This window comes from Myiozetetes cayanensis, unplaced genomic scaffold, assembly GCF_022539395.1.
Source record: "Myiozetetes cayanensis isolate MyiCay16 unplaced genomic scaffold, myiCay2020 scf7, whole genome shotgun sequence".
NCBI classification, from domain to species: Eukaryota; Metazoa; Chordata; class Aves; order Passeriformes; family Tyrannidae; genus Myiozetetes; species Myiozetetes cayanensis.
The window spans coordinates 7,805,899-7,829,501 of NW_026087964.1; the positions used below are offsets into that span (position 1 = coordinate 7,805,899).

At 39.2% G+C, this 23,603-nt stretch overlaps 1 protein-coding gene across 6 annotated transcripts in view; it reads left to right on the forward strand.

Annotated features, from left to right (window-relative positions):
• AFAP1 (actin filament associated protein 1) overlaps window positions 1-23,603 on the forward strand; it is a 116,933-nt gene that overhangs the window by 82,648 nt on the left and 10,682 nt on the right. For 3 of the 6 annotated variants that reach the window (XM_050337684.1, XM_050337683.1, XM_050337685.1), the window contains exons 7-14: window positions 4,704-4,796; window positions 6,316-6,400; window positions 9,878-10,027; window positions 13,274-13,485; window positions 14,986-15,131; window positions 18,723-18,840; window positions 20,319-20,576; window positions 22,386-22,500. In XM_050337684.1, coding sequence (XP_050193641.1) covers window positions 4,704-4,796; window positions 6,316-6,400; window positions 9,878-10,027; window positions 13,274-13,485; window positions 14,986-15,131; window positions 18,723-18,840; window positions 20,319-20,576; window positions 22,386-22,500 — 1,177 coding nt within the window. The remainder of the gene's footprint in view (window positions 1-4,703; window positions 4,797-6,315; window positions 6,401-9,877; window positions 10,028-13,273; window positions 13,486-14,985; window positions 15,132-18,722; window positions 18,841-20,318; window positions 20,577-22,385; window positions 22,501-23,603) is intronic. The other 3 variants (XM_050337686.1, XM_050337688.1, XM_050337689.1) reach the window with 1 other exon arrangement.

Genomic DNA, 23,603 nt, shown 5'->3' on the forward strand with positions numbered 1-23,603 from the left:
TTTGCTGGCTGCTAGTCTGCCAGAATCTCATCCTCACTTTGCTGAGACAAATGGGAGTAAGGCAGAAAGATTAATCTTTTCAGGCTAATGGATGCTTGAGAATAATTTCAGTTCAGAAGGTAAAGGGGGTTTCTTTTTGATACTTTAAGCACAGACTAAGATGGGAATCCTTTCTGCCTTTCCTGCCTAGATTTTCTTCTAGGTAAACTTCTTGGGGCATTTCTTCTCTGCAAAACACTAAGAGAACTTTGCTGCTCTCTTAAGGAGGAGGAGATTGACACTAACTTATATAGTGTGTAAGGGACCACTAGAGAGAGAAAATGAAAATTTAATCACGCCAAAATGACAGAGTCCCAGAAAGTCAGTACTATTCCAGCAGTGAAAAAGGTGCGTTTCAAGAATGAGAAATACTGGCTTACATCTAGAGCCAAACCCTCTTCCCTCTGTTGTGTTGTGCTTAAGCAGATTTCAGCTTTACCGTACTCCTATTTTCAGAGTTAAATGGCAGAACCAAGGGATACAGCCTGCTGCTTTTCTAGCAATTCCAATGTTTGCAAAACACGTGGGTAGTGGGGGACAAGTGGGTGGGTGTTTGGATGGGTTTCTGGCCTGGTTACAGAGAGTAAAGTCAATGTGTAGTCAGGCTGTCAGCTTTATCCCTTGAACTTGAACGTATTAAAATTGTGAATTTCTCCTATGAGTTTTCATGAAAACACAGACAAAATGAGATGCTGTAATCACATCCCTGTGGTAAGGACAGTCTGTAGCCTGAATTCATCCAATGGTATCTACCAGGAAAGAGGTTTGGAAACTTCTAGAGGGCAGGACAACTTTTCCTTATCAGATCCCAAAGAGATCAACCACAAGGAACTATCTACAAATGTACTTTTACTCAGAATTTGTTTGGTTTCTGTGTGTCAGGGGCTGGCTGGGAAGCAGCTGGCTTTCTGGTTTTACTACAGAGCCAGTGCTTCTTGTCTGGAAATTTAAAGTAACCAGAAGAATCTAATTTGTTTCTTCTGACTTTGCATGTAGAAAGAATAAATGGAGGGTAAGTATTTTGCCTCCAGTCCTGGTTTGTCATTTAAAATAAGATACAAGAATCATAGAAATTTGCAGGTGAATGGAGGTATGAGGGTTTTATAATAAAAGTTAGTGTTGTGCAGTAAGACAGTTTTAAAGAGAGAAGTATTTCAGGCACACCATGTGGCAGAAATTCCACTGACTTCACTATTGTCAATGGCTCAGGGCAGGGAATCTTTCCAGCTTTCTACGTGCAGATATTTTCCCTCTGTGCCTCATGTCACTGCACTCAATGCCATACTCAAATATATGTCCTGATCCAGCTAGGGGTTCGAGGTCTAGAGCACAAGTCTTATGAGGGTGATTGAGGGAGCTAAGGGGGCTCAGCCTGGAGAAAAGGAGGCTCAGGGGGGACCTTCTCCCAGGTAAAAAGTGACAGGATGAGAGCAAACAGCCTCAGATTTCACCAGGGGAGGTTTAGATTGGACATTATGAAAAATTTCTTCACTGAAAGTGTTGTCAAGCACTGGAACAGGCTGCCCAGCAAAGTGGTGCAGTCACAATCCCTGGAGATATTTAAAAGACTGGTAGATGTGGCATTTTGGGACACGGTTTAGTGGTGGACTTGGCAGTGCTAGGTTAATGGTTGGACTCGATTATCTTAGGGGTTTTTTCCAACCTAAGCAATTCTATAATTCTATAAATAAGGGATAATAATACAGTTCAGGCGGCACAAGATTTTTCCAGGTCTGCATTTGAAAGAGGCAGTTCTGAAGTCTGCTAATTGTAGCACTGTAATGGTAATTGTGGTACTTAAAATTCTTGCAGATTATTTTAAATTTATTTAGTTTTGAGGCTATCCAAAGAAATGAAAGGTCTTCAGTTTTCTGACTGTATTTGCTCATAAATTTTAAATATTTGAATAGATAGCCTGTTTGTGATCTCAGTTTGATTTTTCTGACAGGTCAGCCTCTGTGTGCATATAGATAGTGGACAAAAGCATTTGTGGTGATAAAAAGAGAATTATTTCCCTTTTCAAATGAGTGAGAAAACTTAAACTATTAATAGGGTATTTGCAAGGTATTCTAACTAGTCTTCCAGAATGATGCAATTCTATTAAAAATCACACATTGGGGGATTCCTTGTTTTTCTCCTTTCTAGTTTCAGAGCCATTGAGATACATTTATTCATGTTTTCACACATTTCATTGCAATGGATAAAAGTTCCTGACCTCCATTCCCTACTCTCACAACTATTTTTTAATGAAAATAGTGATCTTTTGTTTTTATATGACTCCAGGAGATGGAACATAGAAAAATCTGATGAGAATTTTTGAGTCTTGTGATTGAAATTATGCAAGTTGGCAATACTGTTGGAATGCTTTATCCTTAAAATTTTGAGCTAAAGCTATATGCATGTGAAAACCAGATTTATAATGGCAGCTGTCTGCAAACATAATTATAGAAAGTGCATCCAGCCAACCATTATATATTAAAGGCATTTCATCCTGGTGAGCTGTAGAAGAATGAATTTTATGTTGTGCATTGAACACAATGATATTACACATAGAAGGTGACGAGCAGGTCTTTGCCAGTGAACCTCTTCAACCCAAATGAAGTGTTAGACCCTTGAATATGCATTTGCTTCAGATCCTACCACCAGCTCCCTCTTGATAATGTGTCATTTTTTTTTAATCAAAATTTAATTACAACCCAATTAAACACTTCACCTTCTCCTTAAATATGTGGGGTACGATAAGAACCGGATTTACTTGAGTGCATGACTTTGCACATACTATTTAGTTAGTGCTGCCAAATCATTTCCCTCTGTTCTTTCTGTAACTCCCATTACTATCTGCCTTTGCCAAAATTAACTAACTGTGTGGTGTGAGCAGATGCTGAAAACATGAGCCATTGAATCAGGGTCATTCAGGAGACAGAAATGAATGTTCCCAGAAACTGTACAGACACATTTCTCTAGGAAGAAAACAGCAGTGTATTTACACCACACTGAAGACCAGCAGTTGAAAATTAAACAACACACATAAAAAAAAATTCTTATGATTTTGGAGAATTCAGGGATACGTTTAACTCTGAAGTGCAAATAATCTGCAACAGACCTATTTAAATTCTCTGTTACAAAGGATGCTAAATGCTATGAAATACTGGACTTGCTTCTGAAACAAAATATAGGGAAGTTCAGACAGTCAGGAAAGGGTGCTGAAGTGTTTTAATATACTAGCTCAGAAATAAACATGTAAGTTCATTTCCCAGATTTGCTCAGATTTTTTTATGTGTCATTGAATGAATTATTTAATCTTTCTTTTGTTCCTGAGTTCTCCCTCTGTAAAATGGGGCTGGTGCTCTTCCTTGTTTTATGGTATATAATGCCTGTAACTTACAATGTGCTCCTGAGTAGCAATAGGGTCTTTGTAAGCCCATAAACATTTGATTTCTTTTAGCTTCACTCTTAAAGGGAACTTAAGTGCTGTAAAAGGACCATTTGGTGCCATCTTCAGCATTTTAATAGTTTCCATATCAAAATTGTTCAGTTTGAAACTAAAAAGGCATTTTTTTGTTGATTTGCTTTTTCTCCTCTTGAAAGAAATCTGAATTTTGACTGTTAGCTAATTGCTACTTTTCCTGGAATGAGATGTTCTCAGGCCAGATCCTCCTCTCTGCTAGCAGGGCTTGCTGTAAACAGTAAAGGGAGGAGCTAGATATGTAAACATGCTTGAGTACATGTAAAAGGGAAAGTTTGCATCTCTACTGGTGATGTTTCCAATAGAACAGCATGCCTTTTGTACCTCTCTTGGCTTTGATGTCCTTGAGTGGCTGCATGGCTGTTATCAGCACTGCATAGCTTAGCTCAGCATGAGTCTGGATCTAGAGTCTTTTCCCAACAACACAAGCATTTTCAAGCTGTCAGTGGAATGGTGGTAACTTCACAAGAGATAAAACCCTTAGCTATGTCTGTGGGGAATCATGAGGCATCTTTAGTCATCATGTATTCTTACATTTATATCATTTCAGGTTCTTAGATAATTCAGATTCTGTCAAAATATCAGTAAATTCCAGGTTCTAGATTTTTCTTTGACTTTTAAAAGCTGAGAAAGTTCCATTTCCATTTTCTAAAAACATCTTTACAATTACTTTGACCTATTCCTCTAAGTTAATGTGCAAGTATAATACAAAAATGCCTCGAAATACCACTGTGCAGTAAGTTGATCAACACTTCATTAGTTCTCCAACAGCAAGAAATGAGCATCTGTGTAGTGTAATATGCAAGACTCTTGCCCGTTGTCTTGAAGGGCCTTGGATTTTATCCCACTTTTTCATCACTGAAATGAAATCAGTTTGGTGGTGTCAGCTGACACCACATTGCAAACCTAGCACATGGAAATCAGCAGGGCTGTTGTTTCTTTACTTGGGAGAGGCTTGAAGCTTAGATTGTCTAGAAACTGAAACCTGCCACCTCTAGCCATAATGTCTCGTCCAGGTCATACATGAACTGACATAGGGAGGGAGTGTGGAGAACCTGTTGTGGTGGCAGCCTGTCTGACATCTGCCAGCCTAGTAAATGTCTGTGTGATCCTTCATCCCATTTCCCTTCACATTCATATATAATTACTCTGGTTTGTATTTTATTAATAATTAATAAGTTTTGCCTTGTCTCCTAAGGTTATAAAAGATGTGTGCAGCAACTGTACGGGAGCTGTAGACTCCGACGGGCCATTGTCTAGTTCTCCAGTACACAAGACAGAGCTAGAAAAGGTAAAGTTATCAAAATAGTGAATAAAAAAATCCCTTATGATTACTTAAAGAGACACTGCTAAGCACTGGTTATAAACGCTTGCTGACTTGTGTTGGTGTTACAGGCACGCAGTCCCTGTGTTGTTTTTGTTTGTTTGTATGTGTGCATATCCTACAAAGTTGAGGTTTCTGCCATGTCAGTTCATTTGGCCACAAACAACCTGCAGACTGGCTCATATCCAGCTCCTTTTCAGCCACAGAGGGGTGCAGACTAAGCAGGTCTGATACATGTGCTGGGATTCCAAGGTGCTCTTCATCCAGAGCAAAGAGCAAGCAGGGGTGTTACTCTTGGGGAAGAATAGCTGAAGATTATACAAAAGTTTTAAGGGAAAGTCTCATTTTGGGGAATTTAGTTGTTGAAGAGCTCCCTGGGCATGCTGAGGTCACTGTTTTGGCAGACCCTTTCAAGCATTCATGTCTCAATACAGAAACTTGGCTATTCATATGGGGTTGTCTCTGCTGCTTTGACTCAGCAGGATGTGAGAGCAAGAATTAGGAAAGAGAGAAGCTTTGCAGTGAATGATCAGTACATTACCAGCACCAGTTTAAGCCATTAAGGCATCCATGTCAGCAAATCCCTGCTTAAAAATCCCTCTGGCAAAGGTTTCATCACCTAACTCCTAGTGAAAAGATTCACACTTCTGGTGGAAGTGCACCACTGTCAGTGGCATTATGTTGCTTTGCACCTGGGAAACCAAGAGGAAAGTGTGTTCCAGGACATTTGAGACTTCCTGGTTTCACAGGCAAAAGCTGCTGCGTTTGCATACTTGAACACACCAGCATAGTATTGACAAAGTAACTGAAAGTGTTGTGAAATAGTGTTTTCTAAAATGTGTGCTATTAAGAAGGTTTAACAAAACTTCTCATTTGTTGGTTTTTGTGATAATTTACACATCTTCTTTGTGGCTTCACCACTCATGAGTAATTTGGTCACCAAAACTGTGCTAGCATAAGCTCTATCTGCTGCATCCCATACCTCATGCACAACCATTACAGAATAATCAAAGCTAAAAATTTATTTCAAAAGCCTCTGTTTTGGACATATTGGAAGTACTGAAGCACCTTGTAGGAATGCACTATTTTCTGATACATTGTAATTGCAAATGCATATATGAAGCATTATTTAAAGATACAGTTTTTACCTTATTCTTATGTGATCCTGGATCTTCGCTCACGAAGACTGGCCAATGTAATTCTTTATTACAACATTTAAAGTCTAGAAATTAATAAAAAATATATTGTGAATGATGAGTATTTCACTGTTCTGAATACACTTCCAAATATAGACTATTTTGTTATTTCTGTAATTTTCTAAAGCCTCTAAACCCAAAGTTTTTAGTATCTTCTTTTTTTCTTCCAAGTGGATGAGAGCTCGCAACATGTTTTATTTCATAGTAAGAATACTTTTAAATTGACTCATGACACTTGATTTGATGAAGGTGCAAGCACTGTATGTCAACTAATCTACTTGCCCCTGCAGAAGCTGTCATTTGAGAGGCCAAGCTCAGATGGGGAGGGTGCTGTGGAAAATGGCATCACTACCGTGTGCAATGGGAAAGAACAAGGTATGTCTCAGATACAGAGATGTTGGGTGTAAGTAATGTGTGCATATAGGGAGTGTCAGGTAGTGAAATACCCACCTTTTGTCTTTTCAAAATAGGCAGCAAAGTTTTTTAGGTTTCAATTTAACTTGAAATCTGAATTATGTCAAGAATTAATCCTTAAATTCTTTTACAGTAACAGAAGGCATTTGATGTTATTGTGCATTTAAAATCAGTAAAACTAGTATAAGGAAACAGAATATAGAAATTTTTACTTTACCTTTTCTGTGTTCAAAGGACAGCTTTTCAGAACTTGGGTGAACACTCTAGGCAACAGACAGGTTTTTTTAGTAACTATATAGTGGCAACATAAATTGTGGATGTAGAACTTCTAACAAAAAAAAAAACCTATCATTGAATACTAGAAGAAAAGAATCGTGTATTATATAAATATGACCGGTGACAGGACCTGAGGCAATGGCCTGAAGTTGTGTCAGTGGAGATTTAGGTTGGATATTAGAAAAAGGTTCTTCACCCAGAGGGTGGGTGGGTGCTGGAACAGGATTCCCAGGGAAGTGGTCACAGCACCAAGCCTGACTGAGTTCAAGGAGCATTTGGATGATACTCTCAGGCACATGGTGGGACTCGATGATCCTTGTGGGTCCCATCCAACTTGGCATATTCTGTGATTCTGTGATCTATTGAAATATATATATATATATGCATATGAATGTATACACATATACTGTTTATAATATGTGTGTGTATACACAGATACCTTATATATAAACTGTTATGTATTCTTATTACTTATATTAACATAATAAAAGGTATATGATCATGCAATATCAATGGGTTTCTGAGTACATATGTATATAATTTTGAATATGCTATTTTGGAGTCATGCATGTTCTGTAGTCCTTGTAATCCAACAAAGGCAAATCCCAAACCCAGAGAGAGTTCTGTCTGAGTTATTCTATGCTGTCTTGCCCATCCCCTTCCCTCCTCCCCCAAGCAGAAGTTCTCTGACTTCATTAACTTGCCATATAGCAATGGTAGGGTTTAGATAAGACGTTTTTCTGCAGCTGTTAAATGAAGGGTAACATGAGCTGCAGTGAGCACAATGTCAATACTGGCCTTGGTGCCAGAGCTGTCTCGCCTTTTGACTCATTTCCTTTATCTTTTACCTGGGTCATTTTACAGCATTTCCTGGCTATACAGATCTCTGACATACCCATCAGTTTGGAACAACATCAGGTTTTGTGGTTTCTGAAAGTTGTGGTACATTTTTAGATTTCACCCTATCAAATTCTCTACTAAGCTTTCATAAAACTCATTACCATTTTAATCTCTGAAACCTGCTGAGAAGCATCTGTGACCCAAAACCTGTGTTGACCACGATGTCCAGAAGTACCTGGTGTTTCAGGTACTCTGTGGGAGGTATGATGGAGCATGTGCTGCTGAAAAAGCAACCCAGCTTAGAAACCTCAAGGAGAGTCATTTTAAATACCAGTTGCTTTTGAAAATTGACCTTCAATATGTAGTAGTAAAGATAATGGGCATTAGGGACTTCAGGAGGAATGAAGTGTGCCTGGCATAATTTTCAGGGTCCTGGATGAAGTTATGATATTTTTAAAATAATGGATAGGAAACATTTAAGGGAGTTCTTGCGAAGGAAGGTTCAGAAAATGGTCATCCCCAGCTAGCACCCCCTACCAGCCTCTACTCTGCCCTTTACCAGCTGTTCACACTTATTTCTGCTGCCTCTCAGTTCTGCAGGAGAGAAAAACAGCAATGTGGAGGGAAGACAAGACAGAAGAACAAACACTGAAATGGGCTTATTCCACTGTCTGTTCGTGCTGACGGGAATGATTCCTTTAGGCTTCTGTCTCAGAGAAATGAGGTTTTCTCAGTCTCTAGCTTTTTTCTATGTTTTTTATCTCCTCCCCCTCAAGAGCCACAACCAGCTGTTGGCTGCTGCTGTGTGGGATGGAAACCTGTCTGAGGGCAGGTGCTGTGCTCAGGTTGCCTCCCAGGCAGGGGTTCATGAGCACATGGGAAGGGTGGCCATCCTCCCTCCAACAGGGGAGATGGTTGCCATTTTTTGAGAGCACAGTAGAGATTGTGAACAACCTTCCCCTGAAAAGAGAGTATTAGACCTTTGCTTGTGCCCACACGTGCGTGTTGGAGTTGGCTGTGGAGCGGCTCTTGGCACCTGCAGAGCTGCCTTTCCCCCTCAGCTCTGTACAGTCTTGGCTACAGATACAATTTCTACATAATATTCCATGATTGCTAACAATTAAACTGAATGTGATAAATTATCCCATGGTGAATTCCAAACCGCTTCTCTATTTTCTGTGCATTTTTCTTCCCAGTTCATCAATTCATACATTTTGTCCATTTTCCCCTCCATTTTTGCCTTTAGTATACACAAGTCCATAACCACTGAATGTTCCCTGTTGCAGAAGGAATTGATATGTCAGGGACAAAGATAGAGCAGCTCAGTCAGTAACTATTTTAAATGTACTGTTCATCAAAATTACGTCTCAGGGCAAGTTGATGAAAGTTTTTGCTGCCTTGTCAGTTATCAGAGAGACTTTTGCTTTGTTGATGGAATCTAGTCTAGGCCACTGAATGCAATTTCTGAAGTTTATTTTGTTTGTTCTGTTTTGCAAGTAAAAGGTTTGTTTTTTTCTGAATCTGTTTAATCTGAGAAACTTTTTTTAAGAAAACTTGATAAGATTTTAGTCAGGTAGACACTTTTAAAAATTATACCCATAGTCCTTGCCATATTACAATCAGCAGCTCAAAATGCCTCAGTGCACAGAGTTGTAATATTATTAGTATTGTATGAAAGGGTAATGGAAACACTGACTGGATGTTAAATAAGCAAAATACCTCTTTTCAGCAGAACTTTTTCTTTCCAAGCCCTCATGTTCACATAAAGTACCAAATTCTAGCCATCCAATGCTTATACTGACCCCACAAATTTAATTGTGAGTAGTTCATTTATGAGTCTCGTCTTTCTAACATATCCATTGTGATATCTTAACCTAATCATGCACAGCAGGAGTATTTTTACTAGGCAAGCATGCCCTGTTCTTATTTTGTGTACTTAATTGTTGAGGTATTTTGAGGAAAATGTTTAGGAATGTCTGACTGGATTTTTAGTGTTGTGTATATGAGCTAAGTTTATTTGCAGGTACCTCAGTCATACTAATAAATTAGATGATGACTGCTGTGGAAAGACTTGCAGCTTGATTAGATTAAATAAAATTAGAAGCTTGATTTTTGTTTTTATTATCCTTTAGAATGTCATGATTTTTACAACACAGGGGTTATTAGAGAGGGCATATAAAGTATGTCTCATTGCTGCAACCTTTGTACAAATGTTCATCTTGCACAGGATATTTTTGTCTGAGCTTCTGTTTTTATTCAGGTTCTCTCTATTCACTGGTTGGGGTAAACACACTTTAATTCAAACTTTTGCTTTCTTAATAGTGAAGAGGAAAAAAAGTTCCAAAACAGAAGCCAAGGGCACTGTGACTAAAGTAACAGGGAAAAAAATAACGAAGATCATTGGTTTAGGAAAGAAAAAGCCATCAACAGATGAACAGACCTCATCAGCTGAAGAAGACGTTCCAACATGTGGTAAGTGATTTTTCTCCTTGAGTCTTAAATGCACATTGCCAGTAAAACTTCATGGAATTCTAGCCTAGAAATTTCTCTTTTTGCTGTTGCTGCTATAATTCTTCCCCCAGCATGCAGAAGGATGCACCAGAACTGCAAGAGGAGTAATCAAGAGTTTGCGATTTGAAAAGACACTAAAATAATTTGACTTTTTAAATAAAATGGTAGCACAGGCTCAGAAAGAATGTTACTGCTCCTTGAAGAAGTGTGGGGGAAGAGAAGTGTGGACAAAAAAAACCATAAAGAAACAAGAGCTGTTCTCAAGCAAATGGTTATAAAATGAATATAGGCTGAACTATGAAATAAATTTAAGCTAGGAATAAGAAGAAGGTTCTTGGAAAGTGATCAAGTCTTTTATAATAGATTGTGGTTAAGGTTTTATGGAATAGCAGGCAGCAGTCAACTACCCTCAACCAAAGTGATTTGAGTTTAATTATAGGTTCCTAAAGTGGTACAGATTGGGCAAAATGAAGTAACAAATTTCTAGTAAGCTATTTTAATTTTGATCACTCCATATGACAACTGTAGTGCTTGTCAGCACCAAGGAAGTGTATAAAAAGGCATGCAGAAAATACTTACATTTTGTATCTTTGCTGTTAAGGTTTGCTCACAATTTAAGACTTTGTGCAATGCACTTAGCTGATGTCCTCACAGCTCTGCTATTTTAAAACAATGCAATGTATTTACATTCTCCTGTTTTCCTTTTGGTGCTCCAGTATTAAGTAACACTTTTATACATAAATAAGATTGAAGACACCTTTCACTCAATCCCTTCCAAAAATAATTTTCCATAGAAAGCTTTGAAGCAGTTGCGCCAGATTCTGAATTTGAATTTGTCTTTTACCCTTTAATTGACCCAGAAAAACTTTGAGAAAACCAGTGATTAGGCAGCAGTTGGCAGAACTCATTGGAGCATGAAGTGTGATAGATGCTTGTCCAAGGTGGTAGAAGCAGATCCATGGACCACCAGAGAGAACATCATAGATCACAGGTGCTTTCAAGCCACACTTAGGGAATCATTTACATAAGCAAACTTTGATTAAATAAGTGTGTGTATATGTGTCTATACATCAGCTAAGTACAGATGTGATTTATCAACCAAAAGAACAGCTGGGAAAAGCTGTGTCCAGCCAGATGCATTGTCCGAAGCATCTGGGTTCCATAAAAGCTCAAACTTCCGGGCTCTCATACTCGGTTGATTATTCTGTATTATGTGAGATGTTAACCACAGCTGTACAATCTAATTCCTCGTATTTCTGTCATTTTTTCAGATATGGGCATAAATACAGCCATTACTATTTGCCTGCATTTGGCTCTACTCAACACCACTTGCAGATTTTATAGGAAACTATATAAGTGTCTAGGCTTTGGTCATTGCAGGAAGCCTTTACAGAAGGAGTTTCTCACCACCAGAAATTTGGCTCAGTTCAGTGTCCTCTGGGAGACTGCTCCATAGTTGGAGGTTTTTACACTTTCGAAGGCTCTACCTCCCATGAACAAAGGGAAAATCCCAGCAGGGCTACAGGGGACACCCAGCTAGAGTGGAAACTAAAACCCACTGGACTTGGAGTCATGGCAAAGCTCTTCCCTACAACATCACCGGTCCTAGACTGCCTGGGCTAAGCGGAAGTACTAATACTCCAACTGGGAATACACTCAAGGCATTTTGGTCATGTCAGCTGTTAAAAGTTTAAGTAGAGATATGTGGGGGGAAAAGTGTAGGATCCTGCATAGTTCAGCTGAAGTAGTAAGTTTTGGAAGAGCTTTTCTGAGAGGTGCATTGGAAGCAGAGGGGAAAAGCTGTCTGAGAAAAAGGACTCTCACTCCAAAACAAGCCATCTGGCTTGCACATGAAGGGCTTTTCATTTCTAGGAATTGTAATATAATGCACAGTGATACAAGGTTTTGTTACAGGAGGAGGGAGAAGAGCTGAAGAGTGTGATCATCACAAGGAGCCAAAACCAGAGGATTGTGCACATCCTCATTTTTTTATAGCGCCTTCCAAGATGTGCACAATTCTGATCTGCTATATCCTGTTGGATCACATTTGGACATTGGAACCATAATGTTGGAAGGAAAACCCAGAAAAATTAATAAGAAGTCATAGTTTTAATGAAAACCAAAGAGAGAGCTCTCCAACAGGATTAAATGAAAATCAGATCTGAAGTAGAAGACAGTTTTTTAACCTCACATCTGGCCTTTGCAAGATATCATTTATTTTCCTCCTCATAGCCTGTTTGGAAGCAGCAACATGCTGAATTCATGTACCGTTTGTAATGTGGAAACAAAAGTAAAAGGTTTTGTTTTTTCATTCCCAAACTATAATAAGGCAGGAAAAAATGGGCATTGCTTTGATTTTAAGGTTTGAGTCTGGAACGATTGTTGTTATTAGACAGAGAAGGAAAACCACAAAACACTGGCTGTTTAATGATGTTATATGCCTAGACGTTGTATCAATGTAAAACATGGTAAGAAAAGTTGTAAGGGCACTCAATCACCCCTGGGGGGGAAAAAATCTTCTTTTAAAATTTTGTTTTTAAGATAAGCTGAATTTCATACATATTTACTTTTTGAATTTTAAACCATTATTATGAATTTTATTTTTATTCGCATAGATAACAATCTTTTAAATGTTGGTTATTAGTGTTGCAAACCAGATGTGCATTCTTCTTTCTAAATGGAATTAGAACATACAGCATCAACATTAACAAGTCTTTAAGAAAACTGCTTTTGGATGTTACAGAAGGTAGCTTATTACCTAATTGTATAATAGGAGCCGTTATTTTCCCAGAAAATTTTGGTCAGCCACTGTTATCAAAGCCATTTCCCCCAGGGAGGGTGTGTGAGCACATCGGCTGTGCATGTAACTTGTTATCACTGTCCCTTTCCCATTCTTACCAAAGTTTGGGGATTGGTGTGCTCCTGCTCATCTAGCTGCTGCAGTGACTGACACAGAACAGCCGTTTGCACGTGAGCAGGATCACATATTTATATGCTCTTTTCTAGGTTATTGGCACAGTTTTAATTTTCATTAAAAGAAGCGGGGAATGGTCATTTACTTGTCTTCCTTAAACCCATCTGGACTTTCTATTAGAAGAGGAACAAGTTATTTAAAGGATAGCATTACCCTGAAAATAAGTGTCGTTTTTTTTATTTCTTTTCAAAAAAAGTCAGAAGTAAAATATCTCACGTTTCATTTTATTGCAGGATATCTCAATGTGCTCTCTAACAACCGTTGGCGTGAGCGTTGGTGCAGAGTGAAAGAGAATAAACTGATTTTCCACAAGGACAGGACAGATCTGAAGACACACATTGTTTCCATCCCTCTCCGTGGCTGCGAAGTCATCCTGGGACTGGATTCAAAGCATCCCCTGACCTTCCGCCTCCTCCGAAATGGCCAGGAGGTCGCTGTGCTTGAGGTGCAGTGGTTTCTGATGGCTGTGACTTCTAGGGACACTCACAAGCTAAATTAGAGAAGCACTTTTGTACAACCTGTCCATTCAAAAAAAAATCTTTGAAATAATATTATTGCAGAGCTGAGTAAGAAATACTGGAAGGAGAAAAGAAATTTTAAGTGTTGTGCACAAAAAAATACCTGAGATTTAATGTAGTTCAGAAATCTTCTCAGTAAGATACTTTTCTCTACACTGACCTTCCCTTGACACATATATAAAATATCCCTGGTACTAAAATATCCCTGCTCCTTCTCTAGGCAGGCACACTTCTACATCAGGGATATAATTACTTTGAGTAAATAACTTAGCAATAATTAAATAATGGATCACTGTTGATGGGAGCTCTAGAGCTCTTAACCCTCATTTGTCTGCTGCTTATGTGAACTCCTTTTGCACTGTCTGTGTCTGTATTAAGATAATTGTGCAGTAAGTACAGTGTGCCAGCAGCCTGGTGTGTCCTTTGACATACCACATGTGCACACACTGGCATGCTCCTTGCGCTATGGAGGTCACACTTTTGTGTGTTTTAGATGGGTCAGGATTTCTCTAGGGGCTTTATTCATCATATTTTAAAACCTGAAATGAGAAGACACTTTAAGCCAAGTATAATGAAGATACAGGAGGAGGCAACCTTGTGCTTTCAGTGGCAGGACAGGCACTTTGACTACTTTGTTTCCAACTACAGGTCATATTAGTCTCCTGTCCTTTCAACCAGGCCTGTTATCTGAGAGCAATTCAGAGAAGTTGAAAAACTAGAAAACAGCTCAAGGAACTGTGAAAGGCAATTAAATATTTAAAAATAAGAAAAAATCTTAAAAACTCACACTTTCCTTTCCCCTACCCATACTTTTATCCATTATTTGCTTTGCTACTGTTTAACTTTTGAATTGGTGATATGAAGCAGAACATGAAAAATTTAAAATTTTTTAGTAGTATTCATGTTTTTACTTGCACCATGAGGAAAATGAATGCCATCATCTAGACAAATTTAGTGAAATTTTCCTAAAAGTAACATTTAAGTTTCACTATTTCATTCCCTACTCCCTCTTGTTTCTACTTAGAAGTAACACTTCCTTCTCAGGAGTCATGCTATCCAAAATCCCCCAGTCTAACATAGGAAAGTAATTCTGTTAAAGCCTTCAATATTCTGAAGTCTAAAGTAAGCATTACTTGAATCTAAATCCACTAGCCTTAAATGATTATTTTTTCTTCTTTTTTGTGGATTGCCCGCTTTGTATTACATCATAACTGATGAGCACACAGCTTACTCAAAGTGCACTCCTTCTAGCAAAGCAGATTTAAGAAGAAATCCTGGGGTTTTTAGGAGTTCAGCAGAGTTAAACCAGAACCTCTCATACAATGTGGTAGCAATTTGTCAACCAAGAAGAATGCGCTGTTTTGCAATAATCCTTAGCTCAGTGGCGGAGCAAAAACCTGATCTATGTTCTTGCCCTCTTCTCACAGGCATCCTCCTCTGAAGACATGGGCAGATGGATAGGAATTTTGCTGGCGGAAACAGGGTCCTCAACAGACCCTGGAGCTCTGCACTATGACTACATCGACGTGGAAATGACAGCAAGCGTCATCCAGGCTGCAAAACAGACCTTCTGGTGAGAGGCGTTCAGCTTCCCGGGTGTTTCCAGTACTCTGAGAATTTATATCCATATCTTAACTCCACTGCCAACACAGCTTATCAAAATCCACCTCCCCCTTTGCCAGATACTGAACTCCTGAAGTGTTTCAGCATCGCAGCACATTTGATGTGTTTATGATTATTGTGTTGGCATCCTGCTAAGTTCTGTAAAAGATGCAAGGCACTACACAACTTTACTCAAATCTTTACTAATTTTTTCAGTAAGTCCCCTTATCAAATGCTCTATTTTAATCTTTTATTTTGCCTAAAAACTTGGAACTATTACTGGAGGAGAACAAATATTCTGAAATATGCAGCTACGTAATTCACATTTACTGGTGATATCTGCTCTACATATAGCCAAATATGCAGCATATTATTGGCCAATCAATATATGCAACACACTAAGACTGTATGGCAAATTTAAGTCTTGGATAGTCACATTCTCAGTGTTTCCTTCTCAGGTTCTTTCTGAATAATTAAAAACTTTGTCAAGAACACCCTAGTCCAATTAATTTCTGGGATTTAATTTAGGAGGTGGAAATTGGGAAAGCGTCTAGGGTGCAGCGTGGAAACTGTTTAAATTGCAAATCAGTCTGGTGAATTCCCCATTACTGATCCTGTGCTAAGAAGGGTAATGCATACTTAGCATATATAGTGATTCACATGTTTGAATCATTTTAGGCATAACAGCAGTCTTTGGTGGGAAAAAGCTTCTATTTTTCCTTGGCTAGATGAGGTAATTTAAAAAGGGGAGTGAAGAAACAGTTGGGACAGGCGGGATGCCCTGCTGCAGTTGTTCCCTGTAGTTTCCCGTGGTCAGAAAGAGGGTGGCCTGAGAAGACAGCTGGCAAAGGCATCATCCCTCATCCCGCTGCAAAATGAGACTCCCCACGCACATTTGGAATTCATGTGATGTAATACATTAGAGAATCACACCCCATCTGCCCATCATGACTTTAAACAGACAGAAAATAAAAAAGAAAAAAAAAAAAAGACATGTTTTGAAGCTATCCAAAAGAAGATCCTCCTGCCATTAGCAAGGTACCAAGAGAAGTTTAACAAGAGAAAATGCACAACTTCAATTGGAATGTCTTTTGATAAAAATTAAAGTGACTTGGTGTTACCACAAACCAAGTTTTGTGAAAATGAGATAATTTTGATAGAATTAAAATGCACCGAGCATACAGATTTATGTTAATATTTTTTTAGAATAGGGCTCAAAAAGTTTATCCTGTATTGACATGTGTTTTCGCTTCAGTCAGCATCCAGCAATAACCACATATAAGAGAAGTAGAATGGTAACCTCTTCCCCTGAATACTGCGTGGCTTTCCTTTTCGGCACAAATGTGATACTAATTGGAGCCAAGTGAAAAAACATATGCAACTAGACCACATGTTAGAAAGGAATGTCAAACAACTTGCAAAATAGCAGAATTCCCCTATTAAGAATTAGTTAAAAAATTCATTGTGTGTCTTTAAGAGCCTGCAAGGGTTTGCTGATAAGCAACTAGAGTAGCTATCTGCTGATTTTGAGCTACTCTTAGAAAATGAGGAGAAATTACAATGATACTTAAATATTAATAAAATACTTATTTGCCCTTTATGCAATGAATGTCAGTATTCCAAATTAAATACAGTTATCACTAAAGCTTTGATTATTGCTCAGTCACTTTGGATTATTGGTTATCCATTTCCTGAGACTGATGCTTTGCAAAACTATTGGCTCTTCCTTAATAGCCCCATCAATTTCCTTTGTCTAATTCATTAGATATTCAGGAAAAGCTGAAGAAACAGTGCTTCCAAGCAAGTTTTCTCCATTTTCCATCTAGCAGTTTCAGAATACAATTAAGTTAGCATGGGTGCATCTGAAAACAGGATTAATGAGGCTTAGTGAAATAATGCTTATGAAGTTTTTGCAGATCCTTAGATAAATCTTAGCTTCCTTTGGCAGTGAAATAGTTACTACAGGTGCATCAGATGTCATTAATGAATATCCCAGGTTTCAGACAGGGTTATTATGTATCACTCGTTGAAGTCACTTAACTAGGAGGAAATACAATAACGATTGCAAGTGCAGTTCTTCAGACTAAACAGAAACACTTGAGTAATGTTCTTCATTAATGTGGTGGTTTTGCTCTGGGTCAGTAAACAAATGCAGTCCTTTAATAATGTGTAATAAAGTTTGAGATATGATAAAGTTAAAAACATTTTTATCATGGAATTTTCCTTGGGCTTTTTGTTGTTAGTTTGTTTGAAGTAAGGAAAGCTTCTGTCTAGTGGTTGTTCCACCCCCACACTGCCCTGGAAGGTTCACACCAAGCTGGGCAGGTTTGTCCCTCCTGTGAGCCCAGGTCTCCTGCAGCTCAGGTGAACCCCAGTTCTCCTTCTGAATGAGAAATTCAGTGGACTCCATGTTATTCCAAAGCCAAAAGAAAGCAACTGTTGAAACCACAGCATTCCTGAGCTCCTGCCAGTGCTACAGAAGACGCTCTCTGCATTAGTAGTGCTTTATCATGTTTTATGAATGTCAGCAAAGAGTCTGAATAGCTCCATTGTTTGGGATGGAAAACTTTTTTTTCCCATTCACATACACCTGAAGCTGTAGGAATTATATACTCTATACGTCATTCAATTCTAGCAGTTGCTACAAAGGAAAACTCACCCTTGGGGTCATTATTCCTATTGAGACAATTCTACCATTTTCTGCATTGTTAGATTTTTGCAAACCCAGTGTAGTTCTCGATATCTTGCATGTGTTCTGCAGAATTCCAGTAAAACAAACAACAATGTTGTTTGGGATTGGATAAGGGAATAAATTCAAATATATAAAAATATATGGAGATATAGATAGATAGATAGATAGATACATAGATAGATAGATACATAGATAGATAGATACATAGACATACATACATACCCCTTTTGAAGTTTCCAGAGGACTCAGATCCACCATGTGGAACAGGGCAAGAATAAGCATATAGAGTCTTTTCATGCACAATTACCCAGGGAGAGTTGGGAAGCATAGTGGCATACCCTGCCAAAAGTTCTGATATAGAAAAGAAAATTTCTCAGATTTTGAGGAAGTAATCCTTCAAGAGATTTCATTTAAGTTCTGTGGGGTTTTTTTTTCAATTTTTGTTGGATTTGATTCTTGGTTCTCTCAGTTTCTAAGTTTGCATCCCCCTGAGCATGCATGCACCCAGAAACACCTGCTTCTGCCCAGAGCAGACAGCAATGGAACATTTCTGGGACACTGGCAAGCTGGTGTATGACATAGATCAGCAGGTTCTCATGTAAATATGCCACTGAGGAGTTACAGCTGTTGCCCTAGTGGCCTTCACACAGTTGTATTCCCACTGTAAGAATGGAGTACAGGAACATATGTTGTAATATTGGCTGCTAGCAGCAACGTGTGAGTAGCGAAGGAATTAAAGCTGTCCCGCAGAAAGGGAGAAGCTGTGTGCTTCCAGGCTACAGAATCAGACATGGGGAACATACCACTGAATCATAATTTAGACTTAGGTTTAAGTGCTGTTTTTTATTATTTTTATTTTGCTTTATTCAGTTTCATGAATAGGCGAGTTATATCTACAAATCCGTACCGGGGAAGCACTGCCAACGGCTACGCCTGTCCAAGTGGAATGGCACTTCATTACGATGATGTTCCCTGCATAAATGGATCGGTAAGAATTGAATTTGCACAGAACAAATGGTTTGCATGTGTTGAATGCATGGACATCTGAAAATTATATTATCTAGAAATGCTCACTGGGGCAGTTTCCAAATGAACTCATGTTTTTTTGATTGGGGGTTGCAGACTCCCCTCACACGTACAGAATAAAAGGGGCATGGGACATATTGTTTACATTAACCTGCACATGAGCCAACGTGCATTTAGAAAGCAGTTGCCTGTTGATGATTCGTTGCCAAGTTCTTGAATACAATACTCACTTGAGGGGGTACCTTTTAGATCACACTGGACCTGGCAAAATTTAGAAGTCAGTTACACCAGGCACTTTTTAATGTCTGTTGAAAAATCACCAAACCCCTAACACTTAGTGCCTGTGTCTGCATTCCAGATGACAGCAGGTACTGCTCATCCCAGAGGAGAGCCACAGTGATCACTTCCATCTTCATAAATTGCAGAGCTGATCGTAGGCAGATGTGTAATAGGGTTTAACATACAGTGGATGCTAACCCATAGCAATATGTGGTCCTCAGGAAGATTTACAGGGGAGCTACAGCCCATGTCAGCTCTTAATTTGGGCTGCTGCATAAAGCTCCCACTATGGGAAAACTCAAGAGAAGTTAAGAGTTTCAGAGTGTGAAATGAACTGGACATTGAGTCCTCCAACATGTCTTAGTAATGTCAGAAAGAAAGGAAGAAAGCCCCTCTTGGGAACAACGCACGACCACGTGTGATGAGCAGTCTGTGTGTAGCTCTTGGATGTGCTCATGCCATCGTATGAGTAGCGTATTGCCACAGCCAGGATGGGCTAAGGAAGGATCTTTGGCAACCAGATTGGTTTCTTTTAAGGTTAATTAAATGAATCACTGGAGTACTGTTGTTGAGCTTTCCATTTTTCTGAAAATTAAGGAAAAAAAAAGAGCTACTGTAGTTCTTTTAGCTCAGAATAATAATTCTTCATCAAATAAAATGTGGTGCTAGTATACCAGCAGCTGTTATTCATGGGAAAGACATAGGGCCTGAAGAAAGAAAAAAAAAAGAAAAAAAAAAAAAACAGAAAAATATCCCTTAGGCCATATTACTTTTAACAACTCATATACCAGATGTAATCCACAGACTCATCTGTGTAGCCCGTGAGTATCCCCCTGTTAGCACAGTCTGGTTGTGCCCCCTTGGTACTAGAGCTGCCAACTTAAGGTGCAGTCCATGAAACAGCGAGGGTGATAGGTTTGCTCATACTATGGAACACGCTTAGGGCTGAGGCTGTGAGCTACGGAATGCAAAGCTTGCTTTCCACACTGTGTCTTTCCCCACCTTCTTTCTAAATAGGTTGACTTAAGTGTGAAAAATAAGTGTGTGTTTGCTGAGCACCGAGGGCTTGCTGCAGACAAAAGCATTACTAATGTTTTAATTTCACCTAGGGGGTTCTGCATGGTGTATTGTTCACTAACTGCCGAGGTGTATGTGTTGCAGTGGGAACCAGAAGATGGCTTTCCTTCTTCTCGTAGCAGGAACATTGGAGAAGAAATGCTTTATGATAACGCAGGCCTGTACGATAACTTGCCGTCTCCAAAAATCTTTGCGCGCTATCCGCCAGCTGACAGGAAACCCAATAGGTTATCTACTGACAAACTCTCCTCTAACCATTACAAACACCCTGTCTCATCCAATCTGTCTTCTGCTCAGTCTGTCACTAATACCTCTGCTGTGGGGAGGGGATCTGGCTCGCAGGTACTGTACTATTTAATATTTAACAACACTTTTTATTTGTTGGCTGTTCTGTTCTGTTGTTATCTGAAGGGGCTATTTACATCCCTTAGTGTTAGCAATGAAATGCTTGGAGTTTAGTTAGGAGCCCACTGATAATGAAACACGTTTGCAAAGTTATAAATTCTGATGTGGCAGTATTGGTATCTGGGAAAGGCTTTCCCCACATGTTCTTGATGATTTACAGATTGTGAATAATAATAATTAAAAAAAAATAGATGTGACCTTCCACACCTAACCTGAATGCTGTCTAACCTCCTTCTGGCTCCTTAGGCAGTGATGACTTCAAAGAAAAAAAAACAACAAAAAAGACAAGTAAAATATGACTTGACTGTGACAGCAAATTTTACTCTTTAGAATTGTACTAATCTATATATTTTATATACTGTGGTTATATATTTTGTGAATATATTTTGTGAATATACATATGTATCATAACTCAGTGCTATATATTTTTTAAGTTATGTTGAATATAGTCATAGATACAGTATTTAATTTATTGGCTGCTATTTTCTTCCCCTGGAAAAAAAAAAAGTCCATGTCTCAGCTGCTTTCTGAGGATGGCTTCTGATTTCTGTATCTCAGCTGGAACATGAAGATACAGAGCAGATGAAGTCCTTTGTGCTCAGCCTCATAGCAGATGGGCAGACCCCAGCAGGGGGGCAGAGCAAGGCTTGCTCACAGCCCTGTCAGGGTCCTTCTCAGAGCCTGTAGCCTGTCTCCAAAAGCTGGTCATTGGCATAAACCTGTGAATGTATCACAGTGATGGGTGACTTTCAATCTAATCTGACATGGAACAGTTAGATAAGTGTTTTCCTTGTATAAGATAGTGGTCACACTGAGTGTTAACTCACTTAACCCTTACAGAAACTTCATATTGCAATATTAGAATTCAGTGAAGTTGCAGAATTGGAGGTGGACATGAGCAATAAATTACTGCAGCAGCGAGCTTCTCAGGGCACTTCCAGTTCAGTCTTCACAAACCTTTGGAAGCAGGAGAGCAGAGCATGGCACATGTGTGCCTTGTGGTTGGCTGAGGCATCCTCTGTGGGAACACTGTGATTAGACAGGACAACATTGATCTTCCCAGGGTTCAGTTCATTGCAGTGAGCCCTCTAAATGGAAATCCCTTGAACACGAAATGTTCTGTTCCTGGTAATCTTGTGAGCCTGTCTGGCCATTATGAGAGGGTTTTTTAAGTAAGAAAAGCTTTTAATTAGTAGCTAGAGATTGTTTAAGGGGAAATTGATATGTTAACTCCTAACATTTAAAAATATGTAATAATTATATTGTTTAAAAAAATAAATCCATGCACCACAAGGATGGCAAGATCATATAGTAAATAAGAAACAGTGTTGAGTTTTTGTGTGGCAAACTCTGGTGGGTTTTTCTGTGTGAAATTAACTCTGAAAAATTTGTTTACAGTAAAGATTCTTGAAACACAAGTTTGTCAAAGGTACATTTTTTCTGCTTTGCAATGGCTTTGTTAATACCGTAAATGCCAGAGTTTTGGAGACCTTGATGCCACCAGAGATGGGGAGTTCACCCCTTGCTGTATCCTGTGATTGCTGGCGTGGCTCCTGCTGAGCAGGCAGCTCCCAGAGATGACATCTCTGGAGGAAGCGCCGTCTCCAGCTCAATCAATGCACTGCATTAAGGCTCTCCAAGCAAGCGGCTTTCTGTCAAACTCTGCCCTTGATGAAAGGGTGACTGTAATGACAGTGGCAGCACAGGAATAGCTGGAGCCCTTTTTACACTTTTGTTTTCCAACAGTTTAAAGGCAAGAAGCCTCCTGTGACTACTAATGGCATCGCCGGAAAAGGGAGAACTTTAAATAGCCAGCCGAAGAAATCCGAAACAGTGTCATGTGTGAAGCGCACTGCGTCTAGTAAGTACCTCTCCTCACTGCTGCCTCATTTGTGTCATGAGTCTCACTTGAGTCATGAGGACACCCAAAATAGTTGTTATCTTGGCAAACAAGATAAAGAACCACTGTGGTTCTTCTGTGTCTGAGAGGGCGAGGAGGAGATGCCCACCAAGACTTTGAATAGCAGGTACTGTGTGCATTGGTGACTCAGTACTCCAGACACACCACAAGATAAAAGGGTGTCATGTGGAGAGTGATAAATATGAAAGGTGGACCTGTGGCTGCAAAGTCATGAGGACAGCAGGAAAAAAAAGGGATGATGATTCTTGATTTAGGGCAGAGAGGAATTCTGTATTCCTGTGGGAAAAGGAGGATGAGGAACTAGGACAGACATCACAACATTATGTTACTCAAAAGTGGACTTCCTTGTTGCTGTTATGTCGTGACAGTCCAATAAAAAACACACAAGAAGGCTGATTCAGGACAACATAAGAAAAGGCCTCCTTTATTAAAAATCCCAGCTCCTCTTATATCATTGTCAAAAAGCAGCAAGCAAGCATTGAGCAAGTAGCAAGCAAGTAGCAAGCAGCAACAACATCCTAATTGGCCACTCCTCATTACTGATACACTTGGCAGCAATGGTGAGACACCTGGAGATTCCCAAGGACGAGGCTGTGGTTCTCACATACCAAATCTACGGACTCACAGTCCGCCCTCGTTCCTCAATTACCCTGTGTGTAAAACTAACTTATCTTCAAGGCCACACTCAAAAGTTTCCCAAGTCAGTCTCCTCTTCCAGGGAGCTAACAGACCCTCTGTTAACCCCCACACTTACTCTTATCACTAATGAAAAAAGAAAAAGGTATAACAAAAGAAGGAACACAATCACACAGATCAAAAGCTACCTCAGGAAAAGAGGCTTTAAGTGGTGAGTGGCACATTCAGAAAAAGGGGTTTTCTGGACAGATGCGTTGTCTAGGGAATCCCTAACAGGGATTGCAGGAGAAAAGAGAAAAAGGAGCTATAAAAACATTTTTAAAATACGGAGTCCAAAGCATGGCTTTTTCTACGGAACAAATAAATGTATTTTTTTAATCTCACGATAAAACTTAAAACATCTTAAA